The 19,778-nt window shown below is 37.0% G+C and overlaps 1 protein-coding gene across 3 annotated transcripts; it reads right to left on the bottom strand.

The window, feature by feature from the left end:
* Positions 1-1,809: 1,809 nt before the first annotated feature.
* Positions 1,810-19,602, bottom strand: ATAD5 (ATPase family AAA domain containing 5). 3 transcript variants are annotated; one of them, XM_082774784.1, is made up of 23 exons: positions 19,397-19,602; positions 17,056-18,848; positions 16,663-16,750; positions 16,004-16,168; positions 15,344-15,482; positions 14,738-14,822; positions 14,151-14,332; positions 13,216-13,373; positions 12,719-12,872; positions 12,160-12,453; positions 11,868-11,964; positions 10,947-11,029; positions 10,694-10,839; positions 10,428-10,578; positions 9,838-10,008; positions 9,096-9,229; positions 8,208-8,301; positions 7,930-7,994; positions 6,851-7,031; positions 5,957-6,144; positions 4,851-5,668; positions 3,775-3,939; positions 1,810-3,567 (listed from the first exon to the last, which is right to left on the bottom strand). In XM_082774784.1, exons 1-23 carry the CDS (start codon positions 19,454-19,456, stop codon positions 3,489-3,491), a joined length of 5,490 nt encoding a protein of 1,829 aa, XP_082630910.1. In that variant the 5' UTR covers positions 19,457-19,602; the 3' UTR covers positions 1,810-3,488. The 3 variants fall into 3 exon arrangements, with proteins under 3 accessions (XP_082630910.1, XP_082630911.1, XP_082630912.1); XM_082774785.1 differs by having other exon boundaries at positions 4,851-5,665; XM_082774786.1 differs by having other exon boundaries at positions 9,096-9,211.
* Positions 19,603-19,778: the final 176 nt, after the last annotated feature.

Here is a 19,778-nt window from a genome sequence, read left to right as displayed (position 1 = left end):
GGGGGGGTCCCCGCTGCGAGCTGCCCGCTCCTCGGGGTCCTGCAGCCGGCAGGAGGGCTCGTCCCCGCACCTGCTGCTCTTCCTCTGCCTCGCTCCAGGCTCGGCTTTCTCCTGCGGGAAGATTTTCAAATGCAAAGGCTGCTGTGCAGCAGAGCGGCGGCTGGGCTGCGGGTACCGGCCACAGCGCTCGTACCGCAGGCAGGCTCGGGCAGGGGCTCGGCACAACCCCCGGGGGCTGCCTGCCGCCCCGCTGCCAGCAGGAACAGGGGGCTGCACTGAGAAGCCAGGGAGAGCAGCACGTCAGGGTCTGCAAAGCGTGGTGGCAATGCCCCTCTTGCAAGGTAAAGCCAAACGTCACTGGTCAATGTAACCGGGAAACTTTCCTAACCTAAGGAAGAAGACCCAATATTTTAAAATGAAGGAAAGATTTACAGCAAAGCTAATTAAAAGTGCAATTGACTAAAAGTGAAAATTAAAAATGTCAAGTATTTTTCATTTTACTCTAGTTATAGTTTGTGTTTTTTTTTTTTTTGTACTCTAGTTACAGCTTTAAGTGCTGTTGCATGTGAGAATATAAGAATGGATTTCTTTTTCCCCATAGCTTTCCTGCAAACCATACCTTGAAGATCTTTTGCTAGCTTAATCTTTCTGTTCTTACAAATCCTTTAAGATATGAAAATGCCTGACATTTACAAGTAATTATTTATATTCAAGACTAAATACAAACCTGACAGTAAAAAATACAGCATTAGTTATTAACTAGTTTTGTTTTAAAATACTATATCATAGTCACATAGCTCAGCTTCAGTGCACCTTTGCAACTTGTAAGGAAAGTAAATATTCTTCCCAGGCCTCCTAGTCACTATCTTGCACCATTTCCAGACTATCTCAGTCTTTGTGAAAGCCCTGTCTTGCAAAGGGATCCTTTCATCCTACTCTGCATTAGTATAAATGCATCACACGTTCACAAGGGTACACCTAAAGCTCAGCAGCTTTTTTTCTATACTCTGGGAGTGTAGAAGAGCGTTAAAAGAGATGTAGCAAGATGGTTTAGTTAAGTTCATCCATCACCTTTTCCTTTTCTCTTCCTTTGCACTTGTATTCTATAAAGCAATAATGGGATAATGCTAAAAAGCGAGACAAGCTTCAAACTTGGCTGAGATTCCAGCAAATAACATGTTTATAAATAAACATGCATACTTTTGAAATTACTGTACACCCAATAATAACTACTGCTTAAATAGGATGTAGTCATTTCGAAACTCTATTTTTAGTTCCAGTTTCAGCAGAGTCTTTTGTTTAGGTAGATCTCAGGCATGGGTTGTCTCTTCTTTCCAGGTAATCTTCCTATCATTCCCCTGATTTCTGAAGCTGATTTTTTATAAGGTGGAAGAGAAGGTGGTTGTTGCTTCGAAGAGAAGTTTTTCCCTACATTTATACTTTCATGCTGTGGAAGCATGAGTGCATGTCCTACTACATAAGGCACATGGGCTAGCTCAATGTGCAGTATGAAATAATAAGCAGGATGCACACTACTGCGGGAAAAGAGTTTGGTTCAAAGGTAGAAGACATTCAGGGGAATAGGTCTTCTGGTTAGGCTCAGTTAATCCTCTCTTCCTCTCTTTTCCTCAAGACCAGCCTGTCCCCTTCTAGAAACCTGCCTTCTGACATCCAAGAGATACACAGTTCTTGCTTCAGCCCCTGGTCTCTTAATCCTGAACTGACCCTGTTTAAACTTCTGACTACTTAAGTAGAATAGTAAGATGCTCATACCTGATGCACAGAAATGCAAAGTGACTAGTTCAGCAGAGCTCAAATAAACTGTTCTGAGTATATTAGCTTGAAAGATAGCTTGAGGTTTTTTTTTTTTTTTTTTTTTTTTTGTGGTAATTGCACAGAAGCCTCTCATCAAGGAATGAACTGCTTGAATTCCACCTTACCTTTTGGACTCCTGTTATACCACCACAGCCTGAGCATTCTCTAAAATTAATTCCTAAGGCAATTATTAGAACCAGAGAATTAGCTTCAAAAGGAAGTAAGTTGTCTCCCACTGCTAATTTATGTCTTCCCCTGTATTTTCTAAAATAGAAAGTAACACATTATAGGGCCTGTCTCCAGTATATGCAAGTCCACGCCTTAGTTAGCAGCCTTTATAAAGCAGTGAATGGATACGCTTTTACTTTATTTTTTTCAGAAGTTCACAGGACTCAGACCATTGATGCAACAATACAATCCAATAAAATTTTAACAGGCACCACTTTATTTCACTCTCTGTGCTACTGAAAGAGTAAACTATAAAGGTTATCTACAATGCAGATCCTTAAAATAATTTACCATTTTTATAAATATTTCTCATTCCTGAACATCTTTAAGACATGAAAAATATAGGATGAGAACAGAAGGTACTAGAAAATAGCCTTCCCCATTATTATAGAAACATTGAGGTAAATGGAATGGCACTGTAATGCAAAAATCTCAATTTGAGGAGGAAGAACAGTAAAACTGCAATATAAAAGGTAGAAAAAACATGGTTGAGATTATTTCCAGTTAAAAAAAAATAAATATTATAGACCAAAAACATTAAAGTATTACTTTTCATATATAATATCAGAAATATCCAGAACTATAGCAAAGTGTCACAAATTTATTGTTGTATAAAAACAGATTCAATCACAAATAATCAGGCTGAAGTCTTGCCAAATACAAAATGAAGTATAAAAATAGAACACAATATACAAGACTAGAAGTAGTTAAATATTACTGAAATCAAAGTAACACTGGAATAATTGTTATTTACAAAGTCTTGCCTAATGTCCAAGTCCATCATGAACTACAGTAATCATTCCTCTACCCTTTTAAGATCAACATGCATACCAGCTGTAAATAATGAGTGAATTTGAAACCAATGTATACAAATATATGTACATCAAGGCATAGTGCTTCGTAAAGACTTTGCTACCCACTTGTTATTGTGAATGGAGTTGCTCAGTCATTTACATTTCACAAGAGTTATTGCTTGCTCTCCCTGCTCCTGCCTCACCCTGTGTTATTTAACACTTATGCAAATTCTGAAAGAAACAAGCTTCTTTTACTAAAGTCAGCTCCTGGTGATGGGTGAGTGAGGTATAAAAAAAAAAAGAAAAACAACAACTTTGCTGTAGAAGTTGTGAAAGTTGTCTTTTTTTGTTTGTTTGTTTGTTTTAAAAAAAGGACTTCTTGCTACATGATTCACAGATTACAGAAAAAGATAGCATGAAGTCCTGATTAATTTGTACATTTAATGTTCTAAATGCACTTACTAGACAAGCACCAACACTTCAGTTGTTAAAAGCAATATCATGACAATAGATATATACATTATTTTAAATACTTACAGAAATTTAATATACAAATGGCTCTGAATATACAATAAAATAATGTGTTTAAAAAAAAAAAAACATGGTGAGAAAACCACCATTAGGCACAATGTATTTCTGGTGTTAGCAATTTTAAGGGAAGTCTAGAGACAGACTGCGTATCATTTGTCTGGGTATTTCGAGATGAATTCCTTCAAGATAATGCAAGAACCTGTAAAAAAAAAAAAAAGTAAGAGTAACTATAAGGGGGCAAAGTTATTTCCAAATTGTAGAAAATACTTCTATTTAGAGAGGCAATATCCACCTTTCTCATCTAGAAAGATTTTTACAAAATATTTTATAATAAATAAATAAATTAAAATACAACTAACTCGTATACTGAAACATAGCAGGATTTAGGAAAACTAAAAAAACTTACCTTCTTTTAGTCTTTCCTTGCTCTTTAATCTTCTCAGACCTACAAATACTGCGAAGAGTAGGGAGATATTCAAGTATGCTAGCTTGCTTGTTACCCAGGTTTAAAGGAGCTCTGGAAAATATAGTTCTGATGACTGCCAACCTCTTCTGTGCTTTTTCGTGAATGCTAAAATGAGAACGAAGCTTTATTGTTTCTTGTTCAAGATCATCATCCCCATTTTGTTCTTTTAAAATCAAAGCCACTGGTTTAAAACTGTTAAAGATACTGGTGTCTGACACTGCTTCTCAGTGGATTAGACACCTGCAATTTTTGATCATATGCTGCTTACACAACATTTCAAAACTGCACTTATGCAGAAACACAAGGGACAGTAGTTTGTTTTGCCAATGCTCTTAGCTTAACTATCTAATCTGACAAGGTCTTCACAATCTAGTTATATATGTGATGTTTAGTTTATCCGTCAGACAACTGAGCGCATCTGTGGTCTTCAAAATAAAAAGCATTTTGTGACTGATGTTCAGGAAAATAGCAGACTCAGATCCAATCTATAATTCATGATATATCAGCTAAGTTTGGTCACAGATTAGGCAGATCCATTTTGACATTACTCCTCTTGGTTCTTACTTACAAAAATGCAATAGCTTTGCTCAATGTTAGGTCTTCATCAGGCAACACCTACACCTTTAATACAAAGGGGCCCTGGATGAAAAATTGAGTGTCTGGTACTTGCAAAACCAATTTCAGTCCATCTGACTATCTTGGAAAAAAACACTCCTTTGTTCTCCTTTTTGGGGTGATGGTGTGTATGCTGTTTTGAAGTAGACCAGATTAAGGTCACCATTCCTGAACAATGTTATAGTCAGGTTATTCAAACAAAGTCATTTTTCGTAGCAAGTGCCAAGCAGTTAATTTAAGCTTACTTAGGTGAACAACTTACTCCATTGTTCTGAGACATACTGAGAACATTCCTATCTGTATGAATTTGTACATAAAGTAACTGAAACAGTCCTACACACTGAAATGCTTTTCTTGACAAGCATATGCAGTGTATTCCAGAAATATTTGCAAAGCCTTACCTTGGATCAGCTGACTGATTGAAGGATACATAATTTCTTGTGTTTGAGATATGCATAGTAAGTCCCTCAAGTTGATCACTTTCAGGTGTTTTACTGGAGCTCAAGGAGGTTTCCAATTTTTGGGAAATACTAACAGAACATTTCTTAAAACTGAGTGCTTCAATAGCTGCCTTTATTTCACTACAGCTCTGGGAACTCCACCAATCAGTATTTTCTATACTGAATTCATCACAAAGACCATTTTTGATTTTGCCATTTGTCCAATTAAATCCTTCATCTTTAGAGAACTCCAGTGGCTCCCTGGTGTTACTGTTTACACAGCAATCCAAGAAAGACATATTATCCACAAATTCAGTCAGTGAATTCAGACACTGACAAACAAGAGCAGATCTTTTATCATTTGCTGGGGTTTTATTTTTCACGTCTTTTCCTTCGCTATTCATCATCAATTTTGATTCCTCGCTATTCACTTCAGCACATGATGTAGAACTATCTGCTGGCAAACTTAAGAATTCAGCTGAATAGTTCAGTTCAGTGTCAAATAAGTCACTATCATCCAATACATCAAGCCTTTTCTTGTTCTTTGTCTTTTTAGATTTTTTTCCAGAGCAGTGGCTGTTAATAGATTTGCTTTTTGAAGAAACTATGGTAGTCCTTTCAAGTGTGGAGTTAGAGGCTTCAGACTGGTTTGAAAGATAATGCACTGGTAAAGGAAGAAGCAGTTCGAGATTACTGTATATAAAATCCACTGTCTTCAGCTGGAATTCTGTGAGAAGCTGTATCAATTTATCCCATTTCTCCATGGTTGTGATTTTCTGCTGTAGAATAGTTGTGAAAAAAGCATTACTAAGTTTAATAATCATGCATTCAAGTGTTAAAAAAAATACTACAGAAAACCTCATATTCCCGTCTTTATACTTCAGAGGCAAAGGACTATTTGGCTTGCAGCAGACTGCCCCAGTTTGCATTTTGCTTTATTACTAGATCATACCATAACTTCTAAAACCAACTTTTTCAAAAAGATTTGCTTTTAAGATACTATTCATACTGACAGTTACACAATTATCTAGCAATTATTCAAAGTATTAGCTTATCAACAAAAATACCTTAAGAAATGTAAACAAATCTTCTGAAGGCAACAGGATATTTCTAAGGCCAAGCAATGTCTCTACACAGCCTGCGTCGCATTTTGGAAACTCCTGAAGAGGTGCATCAGCCTGAGAAACTTCTATCTCTGAATCAGTAGCCTTTTCAGCATTAATTACTTGATTTGCTTTGTTCGTCTCATCTTCTCCTGCACAAAAACAACGTGCTTCACTTGAAAAAAGCTGCATCATAAAATTACTGATTACCCCTTGGTCTCAATTCCTTTCACAAATACCGTAGCTGTTGCCTCTTGCTGCAGTTCTGAATGAATATAGCAACAAAAATTGCCCCATTAATCACACCCATTTTGTCTCCTTAAGCGTCAATCTGCCCAACTCTCAGTTCTCTGCAAGCAGCCATTAGAAATAGTCTTTTCTTCCATTTATGCTCCAGTAGTCTCTCTCTATCACACCCACACTTCCTGAGGACACTCTTCCTGTATCCTTCAGGCTTCCTCCTCCTTGCTAGCTGTCAATTTTTTCTTCTTTTTCCATTCTGCTTCTTTTAGGTAAGTTACCCACAACTTGATAAATTATAAAGAACTGCAAACTCTAAGCTGAAGGGAGACAACTACTAGGTCCCTGCTTTGTCCAGTTTTGCTATTCATAAGAGGAAAGGGAGATAAAGGATCATGATGAGATGCAGTAGTAATCAAATTTATAAACCCTTGTGTACGCTAAGAAGTTTTGAAGTAGCAAAGAAAATAATCCTGACAACACAAGACACCCACCTAAATCTCTACAAATCTTACAGAAAGTTACCATCTATTCATGCACTTTAGGAATGGTTTGATTTAAAGTCATCTTAAGATGGAAAATCTAATTTTTATTTTATTTTAAATAAAATCAACATACCGTGAAGTGCCAGACATTTGTCTTTCAAGTATCCACCTCCACTTTTAACCCAGAATTGTAAGAAGAGAACACTTTGTCTGATATCACAGTTATTTGTGGTTAACAAAGCAGCTAAATCTTTTACATCTGTTCGTAGATTCTCAGCCAAACACAGCGCTTGCAGATAGCTTGCAGCATTTATCTAAATCAAAGAAAAATGTATCAATAAAAACACAACACTGAAAACAACTCTTACCAGTCAGGACTGTAAAACAGAAGTTACTCTATTTATGCTTGATATATATATTTTAAACATAAAAGATTAGGGTTTATTAAATTAGTTACATTAAAACCTCAGCACAATTCTGTACCAGCTCCAAATAGTCCAAGTCAGATAATTAATTTGAGTTTAGAAAATTTAACTCATTTAAAAAACAAAAAACAACAAAAAAAAACACATTCTGCCTATGTTCCTAGAACTGCATACAGCTCGTTTTTTGTAATTATTGAGCAGGTGTTAGTTAACTATATCCACCATAAATATTTTTTTCTTTCCAATCTGTATTTTCTGTTATCTCAAAGAATTTTAATTTTTGCATTAAAATGTTTCCCTTCTCAAGAACTAGTTCCTTCTGATGCTCATATATTTATTTATTTTATAGAATACATAGCTGCAAGTATGTATTTGCTGTAACAGGATGACAGTGATAATATTAAAGGAATAACCCATAATATTTCTAGTTCTTTTACTTTTTAATGAACAAACTGATACTGGCACAGTCAGGCTTCAGATCAAGGCTATTAGATATCTTCTAGGAAATTACTAACCTGAGTTTCTAAGATCTGATAAAGATGTTCTTCCTATAATTCTTTCAAATGCTAAATGGTTAAGATAAATAAATCCTCCAGGCTAATAATAAATTCTATGTGTAAATATGAAAACATATTACATACTCTCGCATACAACCAAAACAGTCTTCTGTTAAAAGATATATTCCATCAGATAGATATAAACCTACACCAACATTGAAATTTCAAGATTAAATCAGCTGACAACTACTTGCTTAGGACATCATCTACATTTCCAAGCATAGACTTACCAAGGAAGGAGTTCTGAAGTTGATTTCTTCAAAGTAGCCATCAAACATTAAGCTAAATGTTGGATCTAGATAAAGAGATATCGGTGAACTGTCATGATATGTTCAAAACAAATTATTTTATTTATCCATTAGAGTAGACAGTTGAAGCATCTTTAATCAAATACTTGAAATACTCTACAGTCTCTTAAATTTTAGGTTTTAGATCAACCATTCCCATTTAAATATTTGAATTCAAGTAGGTTTTTCTGCCTGTAATTACAGAAGCAAGCACTACTCACCATTAGTAGTAAGAATTACAGGTCTCTTTGCAGTTGCCATGAACGTCTTTATTGCACTTAGAAATCCTGCATCTTCATCAAATATTATATCTACCTATAGAAAACACAATGACATGCAAGATACCAATAGCTTTAAGAGTAGCTACAAGCTGTAAATGCAGTCAAACTGTTAACTACAGAGTAAGACTGAACAAGAACAGATTTCATTTGTGCACAAGTTCACAGAATCAGAGACTGGCTGAGGTTGTAAGGGATCTCCAGGTATTACCTTGCCCAACTCCCCGCTTCCCCGCAAGCTATGTCACACAGAGCAGGTTGCTCAGGATAACTTAATAAAAAACAACATCCAGATAGCTTTTTAGTATTTTTTAATAGAACTGCACCAGTGATCTGTAGGATCAGCCCACAGTTAGCAAACATCGCTATACTTCCTTTATTTACTTGAAATGACATTCCTGGCTGTAGCTTTGCATTATTGGTTTAAGACTCAACTACATTTGTATGTAAGACATTAAAGAAAAAAAAATTAATGTAGGCTTAAGTACTTTACTGAGGTGCTAACAGTGCCTGTTTTAAAGTGTCATTGCAGGCAAGTAGTGCAAAACAAAAACAATACTTTTGACAGTCAAAGAAATTGAATTAGTAGAATCCTGCAAACTGTTCTAACAGTGAACAACTGTTGATAGACAGTATAGATAGTTACGTTATCTTTTAACAAATTTATTCAAGTCTGGTTAATAAAACTACTCGGGAACTGAATTCATTTTTAAGATGATAATCCTCACACTTCAATCCACCTACAAGTCCCAAGTAGGAAGGAAATAGTTACATTACTTAAACAAAAAAGGGATGTATTGCTCACATCAGTAAGTTTCACCTGTATTTTACCTCTTCAAAAAGTATGAGAGATGTCGCGCTTTTTCTGTTGTGTTCTCCTCCTTCTACTTCTTTATTTGTTGACTTAATTTGAGCATCTTTTTCTTCAGATGAACTCTGAAGACTTCCTGCAGATTGATGAAGAACTGAGCAGAAAATGAAGGACTTAAACCATTTAATATGCACTCTAAGCAGTGGTTTACAAAACATCCTATGCATAAACTGCTTCAGAAAACCTACACCAACATCCTTTTCAGATTAGACTCCATTGCCTCAGATCTATCCAGCTCTTTTGCTCACATGCTCCTCCATACTGCTTTTTCAAAATAACTAGTTGTCCAAAAACAGTATTCCATTTCTAAAAACCTGCATTTAAGACTATCTGATCCCATGAAAAATTTGGAAACATACCTTCCAACATTTGTGGTCTCAAACATTTTAGCACATCTTTCAAAGTACTAAAATTCAGAGTCTCAAATAAAATACCAGAAAGAAACAACACAAAAGCACAAAGAAACCAAACCACCTTTAGAGAGCCTACTGAACTTCAAATAGCCTGTACATTAGTTAACTCTCCTCTAACACAGAATGACAACTACTTCCTATGTAGGCAAGTGTATCAGAGACGCACTACATCATCCCTGCCAGTAGCTGGTGTAATAAATGTAATAAATTCTATTCTTTTCTCCACGTATACAATAGTGCAGTAGAGCTTTTCTATCTCTAAAGATAACTACTAAATAGTGACACCTACCTTTATTTTTTTCTTGAGATGTTACTGTTCCATCATTACCTTTATGTTTGGAAGGCATTTTGAAATAGTTTGCAAGTGTTTTAGGGGGCAAGTTTCGTTTTAATCCTGCTCCTTTTGGTGACAGTGGAGGTTTTCTTGGTGAAATTACTTTCTTCGGAGAATACATTTTTTCTGCAAGATACATTTTATATTAATCTTAAGCTTGAAATGTAATCTCAAACTGACAGTTCTCAAGCAAGTGTAGAGGAAATTGCAGTTTTGCTTATAGCATATGACAGTTTTACTGTAACAATTTATGTATATTTTACTTTTCATATGTCCAGGGAATGCTTTCTGTTCAACTTCCTATTAAGTGTCATACCGTTTAATCTATCACTACAGAAATAACCTGAGAATCGAAAGTCCATTTTTGAAGAGTCATTATAAAGTCATTATTTAATTTGTTGTGTAGTTGTGTTAACCAGGAGAGCACTTATTGTTACAGAGGCCAGATGAACTGACATTTGCTATCTTCTTTAAAGAACTGATGTCTAAATTTTTTTTTTTTTAAACTCAGTTCCTAAAAAGACATATATAACTATGAAACTTACTTGGTGACTTTGCACTGCTACAGCTGTTAAAAAAGCAAGGCTTATGGGCATTAATGCCTTTTTTGTCCACTTGATGAGACTGAGTAGCTTCTCTTAGTTGAGACAGTACCTGTCTACCACTGCGCTGGCAAGAAGCGTTGACTTCAAATATCTGCAATGGCATTTAAAATGAATAAATAAATTAAATAGATATCTTGTATTGCAAATGTTTTTATACCATTAATTACAAATAAGAAAAATAGCACTGTCAAGAAAGCTCCACATACCTTAAAACCAAGCTCCTGAGCACAAGCATACACTGCAGCAGTTTTACCCACTCCCGGTGGGCCAGTTATCAGAACTGTATTGCAGAGGTTGATCTCTTCCTCAATATCAGATTCATTACTTTTAAAATCAAGGCTGTCTAAAGAATCTGTAAAATTATTTGAAACGGAAAATATTGTTCAAATCATTATCAATTCATGTCATTGTAATGCCAACTTTAATGAGAAGCTATATATTATTTCAAACTATCAGCACCTTGGTGTTCTTTGTCCTCTTTTTCTCCTTTTTGATTTCTTTTTTCTTCCAAATCAGCTCTTTTTTTCCATTCTTTTAACCAGCTATAAAGGGAAGGAACAGAGAACAAAAACAACAAAAATTATTGCTGAATAAAATAGATCTAATTCGGATGGGACAGAACAAAACTCAAGGAAAATATGTGGCTGATCTCCCTCTTTGAAACTTAATGAGTCTCTTCCAATTAAAAAAATATGCAAGGTTTGATTATTTTGTAAAGACCAATTCCTTCTTCATTCGCTGTTCTATTAGTTGATTAGTATAAAACCCAAGTCACTTAGCAAACCATTTAAACTGTGGAAAACATTTCATAGCATTGATTGCAAGATGCATCATTATACTTTGTGCAAGAGTCACAAGAAGAACTTAAACCACCATAGAAAATTTGAAAAACACAAATAGATAAAACTAAACCCACAATAGATTACAAGGATTTAAATACTATATTACCATCAACAGTAGATGTATTGCAACGAGATCAGGCTTGGGCATATTTATAGTACGTAGTATGCCTGTAGAAAGCACAGACAAGTACTGACAAGTTCCTATCTCTAACATGCAAGCATAAAATAACCCGACCAAAACCACTGATTTTTACTAGATGTATAAAAGCATTATTGTATCCTATCTGATAGCCTCATGTAGTATTTCTCATGTGTTAATTTTTTACTATACAAGATACCAACTTACTTCTATAAAAGAAACCATGACCAAAAAACTATCCATACCAATTGCCGATTTGTTTCTCCAACTTTCTTGAAGTCAAAGGACACAAACATATACGTTTTAAGTCTTACTCAAGCACAGTGTGAAATAATTAACAATTTCATTAACATAAAGAAGTAGTACAATATTTTGAGGTATTTTAAGTATGGTTCTGACCTGTGTAGCCTTTCAATTTCTTTCCTGTTCCCTACAAGTTCACTGGAGTCTTGAGGCTGGTACTTTTCTGTCCAGAGCACGTCTTCCTTTTCAACACCTACAGGGGAAAAAAAAAAAAAAAAAATGTGATAATTTAAGCATTATCCATTTTCTTGATATCTTGAGTATTATCCATTACTCAAGTCTAGTAAAATATTGAGACAAAACAGGATTTTTTCCATCAGCATAGAAAGCTGACATATGTTCCCTGAATACGGAGAGAATGAAAACCAGACAGGAAGCACAGATTTACCTGAAAGTGTATTTGGCTCTGATAAATATTCATTGTCTCCTATTATAATATCTGGTTTCTGGTTCTTGTTTTTCCCAAAGTGTGTTGGTTGTGCTGCATCTGCTTGTTTTCCTCCAGACACAGGAGCAGTGAGGTTCCTGGAAACTCTGGATTTTAATTCCTTCTCTGTACCCTCAACTTGTTTTCTCCTTTTCGATTTGTGGTCTTCTGTTTCTCTCCTTTTCCTCTTAGTTTCCTTCCAGTTCTCAGAATGTTTCTGAATTACCTCAGAATTTGCAGCACCAACTCTGCTTTCTATGAAGGAAAAAAAAAAAAACAAAACCACAAAGCCAAACAACATGAACACCCAGAAAAAAACACCTCTTTACAATTTCAAGTTCTGTCCATTACAGCCGTACATTTGTTCAAACCATATTTGAAAAAAATTGGTCAAGATAACCTAAAACATGTGGACCAGTTTTCTTCCAAGGACATTTATTTATTGTAATATTTCTGGAAGATTCAGCTTGCCTTCTTATGAATGTTGATATATTTTATTTTTCCTATGTAGATTACTAACCTTGTATACTATTCTCAAAAAGCAATCGCTCCGTTTGTCTTCTCAGAAACGCATAAAGGTATTTTCTCACAGGAAATTGAGAGTTAGAAGACACAATCTCATCTAGTAAACCTTTCCTGACTGCATCAGGAAAAACTGATCGGTGACCAGAAAACTGCAATACAAAATAAAAAGCCACTTGAAAATGTTATGTAGAATAACAGTTACAATTTTGCATAATTTAAGGTAAGATCAGTAGCTACCTTATTAAGACCTGAGATTAACAGAAAGCCTTGAGAATTGCCTAGCATTACAACACATTAGGGGTAAAGTGCACGTGCACACATCCACAAAAGAAAATAAACAAGCAAACAAACAAACCTCCAGGACTGATACAGATTCAAACTGTACTTGCTTTCCCCCCCCCCCCGCCAACATATTTCATACCACGTAGCAACACATTCCAATTTTCTTTTCATTTTTTGTTGTAATAAGACCCTTCATTTTTAATGACTCACCACAGGTGCAGAACAGTTTCCAGTCAGTTCTGATTTCACAGTGGAAAATTCACCAAGTGAGATGGTGATTTTTGTGACATCAGTGACCTCAGTGCTCAGTTTCTTTAACTTAGTTAATAGAGGACACAATGGTGAATTCAAATTCCACATTGGATGACCTGAAAAAGAAAACAAATGAAAACAACAAAAAAGCGTTAAAAAAAAAACCAACGTGGTAACAAAACAGAGATACACCACAGACAAAGCCATCCCACAGTAATAAAGAAAGCTATAGGTGTAATAGTGTTTGCTCATATCAAAGCCAAGCTTATTTAATTTACACTGCATTAGCTTCTTATCTTTGCTAATTCTTCCTCCCACAAGCAGAACAAGTTTGCACATTTTTGCATACATTTCTCCAGTACATTGGTCCCAGCATCTGCTTACTCTAAATAACAGCCTTTGCCTTCACCTCTGTAGGACTGATGCACTCCTCAGGATTTTGTTTCTTAGTTGGTTTGTTTGCAAATATGAACCATTAAATGGTTATTATGCCTTCTGGTTCTTCTGTAAGGGTGTGACAGAAAACACTGTAGCACACTCCCTCAAAGCATTGTCTTTGTCAAAAGGAAATGCCTTCTGGCCCATTCAGTCCAACATTATGTTTATTCTCAAAATTAGAACTTGAAAGACTAACTTGTTTGATTGAACATTAAGAGCATTGTATCTCTACCCACAAGTGTATACATTACTTTTACATCAGTTTAACTTGAAAACTGTTTATTAAGCATCTGACTGGAAGCGTGTAAGTTTTGTTTTCTTATTGCAATGCAAAACAAGAAGGAACCGTTAACTATTCCAGTCATAACAGTAAGCTCTTTTTTCATTTCTGAATGGATTGCCCAAAGATTTACTTAAAGTCAAATACATTTATCAATAACTGAACAAAAGCTTACAGTCATCCTTCTGCTGTACATGGACAACAGTCTTAAAACATGAACTTGCAAGAGAATATGCTTCTGTTGCTGCTGCTTTCTTTGCGATCTGTCTTTTCAGTAATTCTGGCAAACCACTCATCAAGAATTCACGTTTTGATCTGAACTGATCATCATCTTGAGAATTTTCTGACGCATCTTGGCTTTAATGAAAATAGAAATTGAAGAAAATCATTAGGACTACCTGGTATCTCAGGCTCAATCACATTCACTTCTATGCATGAGTTTATGCAACCTGGAAGAACTGCTAAAGTTAATTTAAATGCAGTAAGTTAAGTTTTGAATTTTGTTATTAAAAATCTCTAACACTAAATTTAATCTCTTGATATTTTTATTTTTGAATGCTATTTAGGATGTTTTACATCAGTCATCAACTAGATTTTCAGCCATCTAAAATGGTTCAACAATGGTTCAGGAACCAACTCTCAATAAAATTGCTTTTATTGCATCACATGTCAATAAGCACTTAACTTTGTAGCATGAGAAAACGTTAGGGTCACCTTGAAATATATTTTGGTTCTTAAACAACTGCAATTTTGAAAACTGACCTGCTTTCATCAAAAATCACAATTGGTTCATCTGCAGATTTTTGAGCATTTTTGGCTAGGAATGAAGATGGATATGCCAGTTTTCCTTCAGAAAAAAAGGACAGCAAAAAATCATTAGGTTAGTGCTGACGTACAAGTCTATTTCTCTCATAATGTCTCAATTGTAACTTGGCTTCTGTGTTTACTATCTATACATTCAATTTAATAACATAAGAAAAACTCCTTTTTCTTATGGAAAAAGATGAGTAAAGGAAAAGATTAGTATTTTATCACAATTCGTTAGAGCTATATTTCTAGTTATTTTATCACTGTATTAAAAAAATCCTTAAAATTGTGGAAGACAAAGCACAGTATGCTATTGGCAGTTATATTTCACTAGGTTTTAAAATAAATACAATTTTCCCTGGAAGGGGGGAAAAAAAAAAAAAAGACAAAACAGTGCCTGTGAGTGAACAGTGCAGAGATTACTTAGGTCATAAAAATAAGAAGCGTATATCGGAATATTATATAAATCAAAAGTCGAATGTACTACAAAGGCAGATTTATAAAATAAAAATAAAAACAGGCAATAAATGTCATAAAACAGATTTAATAAAACCCAATTACCTTTTGAGTTCTTAGAAGCCTTCATATTTCTAGACTTTTTCCCCAAGACATCATTTAAGCTCCGAAGATTCTTTTGCTTCACATTCTGCATTGTAGTAGTGGCATTACTCAGGCTTGACTGTATAGTTATTGCTGGTTTCTAGATGGAAAGCAGAGAAATTAATAAGGGAAACAATTTTTCTTCCTTCATTAAGGATACAATTTACTGATTGGTACTGAGGAAAGTGAAGAAATGCGTTAGAGAGCTTAGAAGTTACTGAATAGCATTTGTAGATTATGCAGCAATTTTGTTAGCATTGCTTCCACAGAAGTAGCGTATAGAATAAGATGCCCAATATATAAACAAAGGCCAGAATTACTCTAAGTTTAGATGTCTGCAACATACACACCTGAAACAGACAGGTTGCTGTCCATTAGGTAAGAGAGGCAGTCACTTCTGAAGCGTGCCCATCTGGTGCATTTTATAGAACTGCATTAGGATGAGCTTTCCAGTCCAAGTCCAGCAGTTGCATTACTTATTTGACATCCCCTGGACCATTTTATCACTATCTACCTTATTTGATACTTTAGAAGAAACGTTTGCAAGAAACATTTTTGCTGCTTACATGAGTTGTAAGAACCTGAGAATATTTTCCCCCACTACAAAGTATAGAGGCTTACTTCATTTTCTTGTAATTGTTTCTTTTCAGCTAGAGCTTGCTGTCGAGATGAGCGCCTCACAGGAGTCGGTAAGTCTTCGTTGACCTTTGATCTATTATGCCGTATAGCTTTTGCTTTCTCAACCAGCTGTTTTGCTTTGGATATGTTTTTAGAGGTAGAGCTTATCTATTAAAATATAAAACGATCAGAATATCTAGCAATTAATAGCAATATCTTTAAGTAATAATGTTATCTTTCATGCCCAAAAGCACATGATTTCTAATCAAAATTTGTAACAGTACGAAAGTGAAAGAATGGAAAGGAGGAATAAACTAAGAGGATATCAATACTTTTCAAAAGGGAGCCCTACAAGGGGATCCTCCAATTTGTCTATAGAACAAGTGAAATACAGGCAGTGATTTTCTTAAGCATAAGCTGTTCTGCTACACCCAAAACATGAAGTCCCATCTTGAGAAGCTGCAGAACGTGAGCATACTGTTTTTTCATATTTCTCTGTTCAGTTATGAAAAGCAGTAAATCACAGTAATATTCGCTTTCCACTGGGCTTCTAAGAACTGTCGTACTTCATTACACTAGACTATTATGCAATACTGGATGTTAACAATTACTTTGCACGTAGTAAATTACAAGATACTGAAACAAACTGTTACATACATTACCTTTATATTTTTCGAGTTTAACTCTTCATTTTTCATTGCTTCACCTTTATTTGATTTCAGAGTTGCACTGATCCGCGTAAACCTCATTCTAATTAGGGAAAAGCATTAGGTGCTGTTATGACTTTTTAATGAAAGGAATGTTAACTCTAAAACCTCAGTTTCAAAAGACTTCAGAAATGCAGTGCTGCAAACATAAGCAAACCCCCAACAGCTAGTGTCCCCCTTCTCCCCCAAGTCTTCACTTCAAGCACATTTATAGTCAACTTTGGTTCTTCTGTATTATTAGCCAACACAGTCAGCATTCATGGAGCTGCATTCCAGTTAACTCACAATTGCCTCTCTCTTACAATACTTGGGAAAACAAAAAGCCAGAATATATTCTAAAATGTTTACCTTATTGGACTGTTTGCATCAGAGGGCACTGTAATCACCTCAGCCTTATACATGTTCTTTTTCAAGGATTGCTTGCTTGTTTTTGGTGTGGAAGTCTGTAAAGGACAGACACTTTCATCTTCAGAAAAGGCATTTCTCATTCTGTTTTTTTTAGGTGTAACAGTTTTGGATGTGTCATCTTTCTTCTGTCTCAGACTCCTCCTCAACTTGTTCACTTTTGGACTTGATGAAATTCTTACATCCAAGTTGTTTTCCTTGGTTTGAAGATTAGCTCCTGAATCCTTTTCTTCATTGTAATCACTAGTATTTAAGGCACATTCTTCCTTAGCTTCCAAAGCCTTTCTTCTTCTGTTTCCCTTTTTCTGAAACTTTTTAGGTCTTCTGGTTTTAGTTCTATGGTTTTCAGAACGAGAATGCATATGTTTATCCACACAATCTTCTGGTACTCCACTTTCTAATTCCTTATTTGAACCAATGTCACCTTCTGATCCTTTTTTGTCTTTTGAAGATTTTCCAGTTACTTGTTTTGATTTTCCAGGTGCCTTTTTAACTCCACTTTTTATTACATCTGATGTTGGTTGTCTGAATGCTTTCATAAACTGATGCCTCTCTTCCAGAGCAGATTTTGTCTTCAAAGGATCTGATCCTGTAGTCTCTAGTACAGCTAACTCCAATTCCTCTTCCTCAATGACAACATTGGATTTTCTTTTCTGAGTAATGTGTTCAGTTTGTTCACTTTCCAAAAGGGGTGGGCTACTTTCTTTTTCTCCTATACATCCTTTCTGCTTCAAAAAAATTGAAGCTATTTTCATAGAACCCTTTTGCTCCCTATTTAAAGAAGCTAATTTTGGGGGAACGGAATGAACTTGTGCAAGGACGGTTACTGTCCTAAGCGGTACCTGTTGAGATTCCTCACCCTTTTCAGGGTCACTAGTACTACCACTTCTGTCCATTTCAGTTGGTGTAACAGAATCATCCAGCATTGGCTTTGTGCCTTCTTCAAGATGATCTACGTTATGTTCTCCTTGACTCCTCAAGAAGTCCTCAAATGACACTGTTATTGTACTGCTATTTACCTGCGATGCCTTATCTGTATGCATGTCAAAGCTCGAGTCACTAATAGTAATAGCATCACACTCCACTATTTCAGGAGATACCATTTTGTTATCTTTAGTTTCCTTTTTACACTCTTCATTCAGCTGGTTTTCAAATGAAAGACTTTCAGACAAATCCACATATACTTTGTGCTTCCTTTTCCTCGATTTTCTTATCCTGTTTTTTACTGCATTTATTTCAAAGCCAGCTTTCTTCACACTTTTTCCATAGACGTCTGCATCTGAGAAGTTCTCACCTTGTATATTATCTTCCGCTGATTCTCCTACACGGTTTTGGTCAACTAAAGTACAGGTAGCAATGAAATCATCACTATCTTGTTTTATCTCTGTTGTTTCTCTGCTGTCATCACAATTAATTTCTATTGGACCTTCATTCTCAGGTTCTTTCATCTCTCTCAGTTTGTTATTTAAGTTAACTCTCTTCCTTTTCCTCTTCAGCTTTGAAGCTGGTTTATGATGTGATTTGCAGTCTTTATCATCAGCATCAAACTGTGCTTTATTTTCTCCAGCTACAGTTGGTACCGTAGCTTTCTCAGGTACAGATGTCTTTTTAAAATAATCCAGTATATTGTTGGGTTTTGGCGGTGACAACGCTTTATCCCCTGTTTTTGCTAACGGTGAGAAATACCTTGTGATTGTTTTGACAGAAGCATCTTCCTCTCGCCGTTTCTTGCATGGCTACAAAAAAAAAGTTTCGTATAAATCTTAGTTTTTAAAAGCTAAGATGCTGTAAGATTACATAGAGCAGTGCAGAATCTGCAGCACACATTTGTGATACTGGGATGTTTTTGGAGGACAAAGCACTCAAAGAACCCATGTCAGCCCCCTATGGCTGCGTGCACATCAACTATATCTCCATTTTCAAAAGCTATTCTAGCCTGAAATACAGAAGCTGCTACATCAGAGGCCACAGAATCATTAAGGCTGGATGAGCCCTTCACCATCAGCTGCTGTAACCATCGCTACCACAACGCCCCCCCGAGCCATGTCCCCGGGCACCACGTCCAGCCTCCAACACAGCAGGGGCGGCGATGCCACCAGCCCCCAGGTACCGCACCTGCCCTGGAAGGCCCCTTGCGCCGAGCGCCTCAGAAACTGAAGGCACCCAGAGGGTGTCCGCAAGGGCCGCACGGAGCCCTCAGGCTGTCAGCCCCCCGCACCCCCACACCCTCCCAGCCCCCGGCTCCCCGCCTCCCCCGGCCGGGCCCGGCCGCCCCCTGCCCCACCTGCCCGTCGCCGTCCTTGTCGGGGAGCGAGGCGGCGGCCAGTGCCAGCCTGCCCACCATGGCGGGGCGCGGAGCCCCCTCGGGGCCGGGCCTCAGGCGCGCGCCGTTGCCATGGGGCGGCGGGGCCCGACCGATGGCGGCCGCGGGAGCCGGGCGGGCAGAAAAGCGCGGGCGGGCGGGCAGCGCTTCGGAGCGACCCGCGCGGAAGGCGGCGGCCCCGCCCCGCGCCACGTGACCCCGCCCGGCCGCCAACCGCCGCCCGCTCGCCGCCCTCACGTGGGCCCGGCGCGGTCACGTGGCGGTCGGGAGGCCGCGCCCCCTCTCCCCTCCCCGAGCCCGCTCCAACGGTCGGCGCCGCGGCCACGCCCCCTTCGCTCCCCGG

This window comes from Aythya marila (genome assembly GCF_965140915.1).
Source record: "Aythya marila genome assembly, chromosome: 18".
Taxonomy (NCBI): domain Eukaryota; kingdom Metazoa; phylum Chordata; class Aves; order Anseriformes; family Anatidae; genus Aythya; species Aythya marila.
Note: the sequence above shows the minus strand (reverse complement) of the source record. Positions and strands in the feature narration are given on the sequence as shown.

Coding starts and splice junctions, on each gene's coding strand:
- ATAD5 (XM_082774784.1), bottom strand. CDS start 19,456: ATGGTGGGCAGGCTGGCACTGGCCGCCGCCTCGCTCCCCGACAAGGAC. Junction 18,849..19,396: donor ACAAGGACGGCGACGGGCAG/GTGGGGCAGGGG, acceptor TTTTTTTTGTAG/CCATGCAAGAAACGGCGAGA. Junction 16,169..16,662: donor TAAACTCGAAAAATATAAAG/GTAATGTATGTA, acceptor ATATTTTAATAG/ATAAGCTCTACCTCTAAAAA.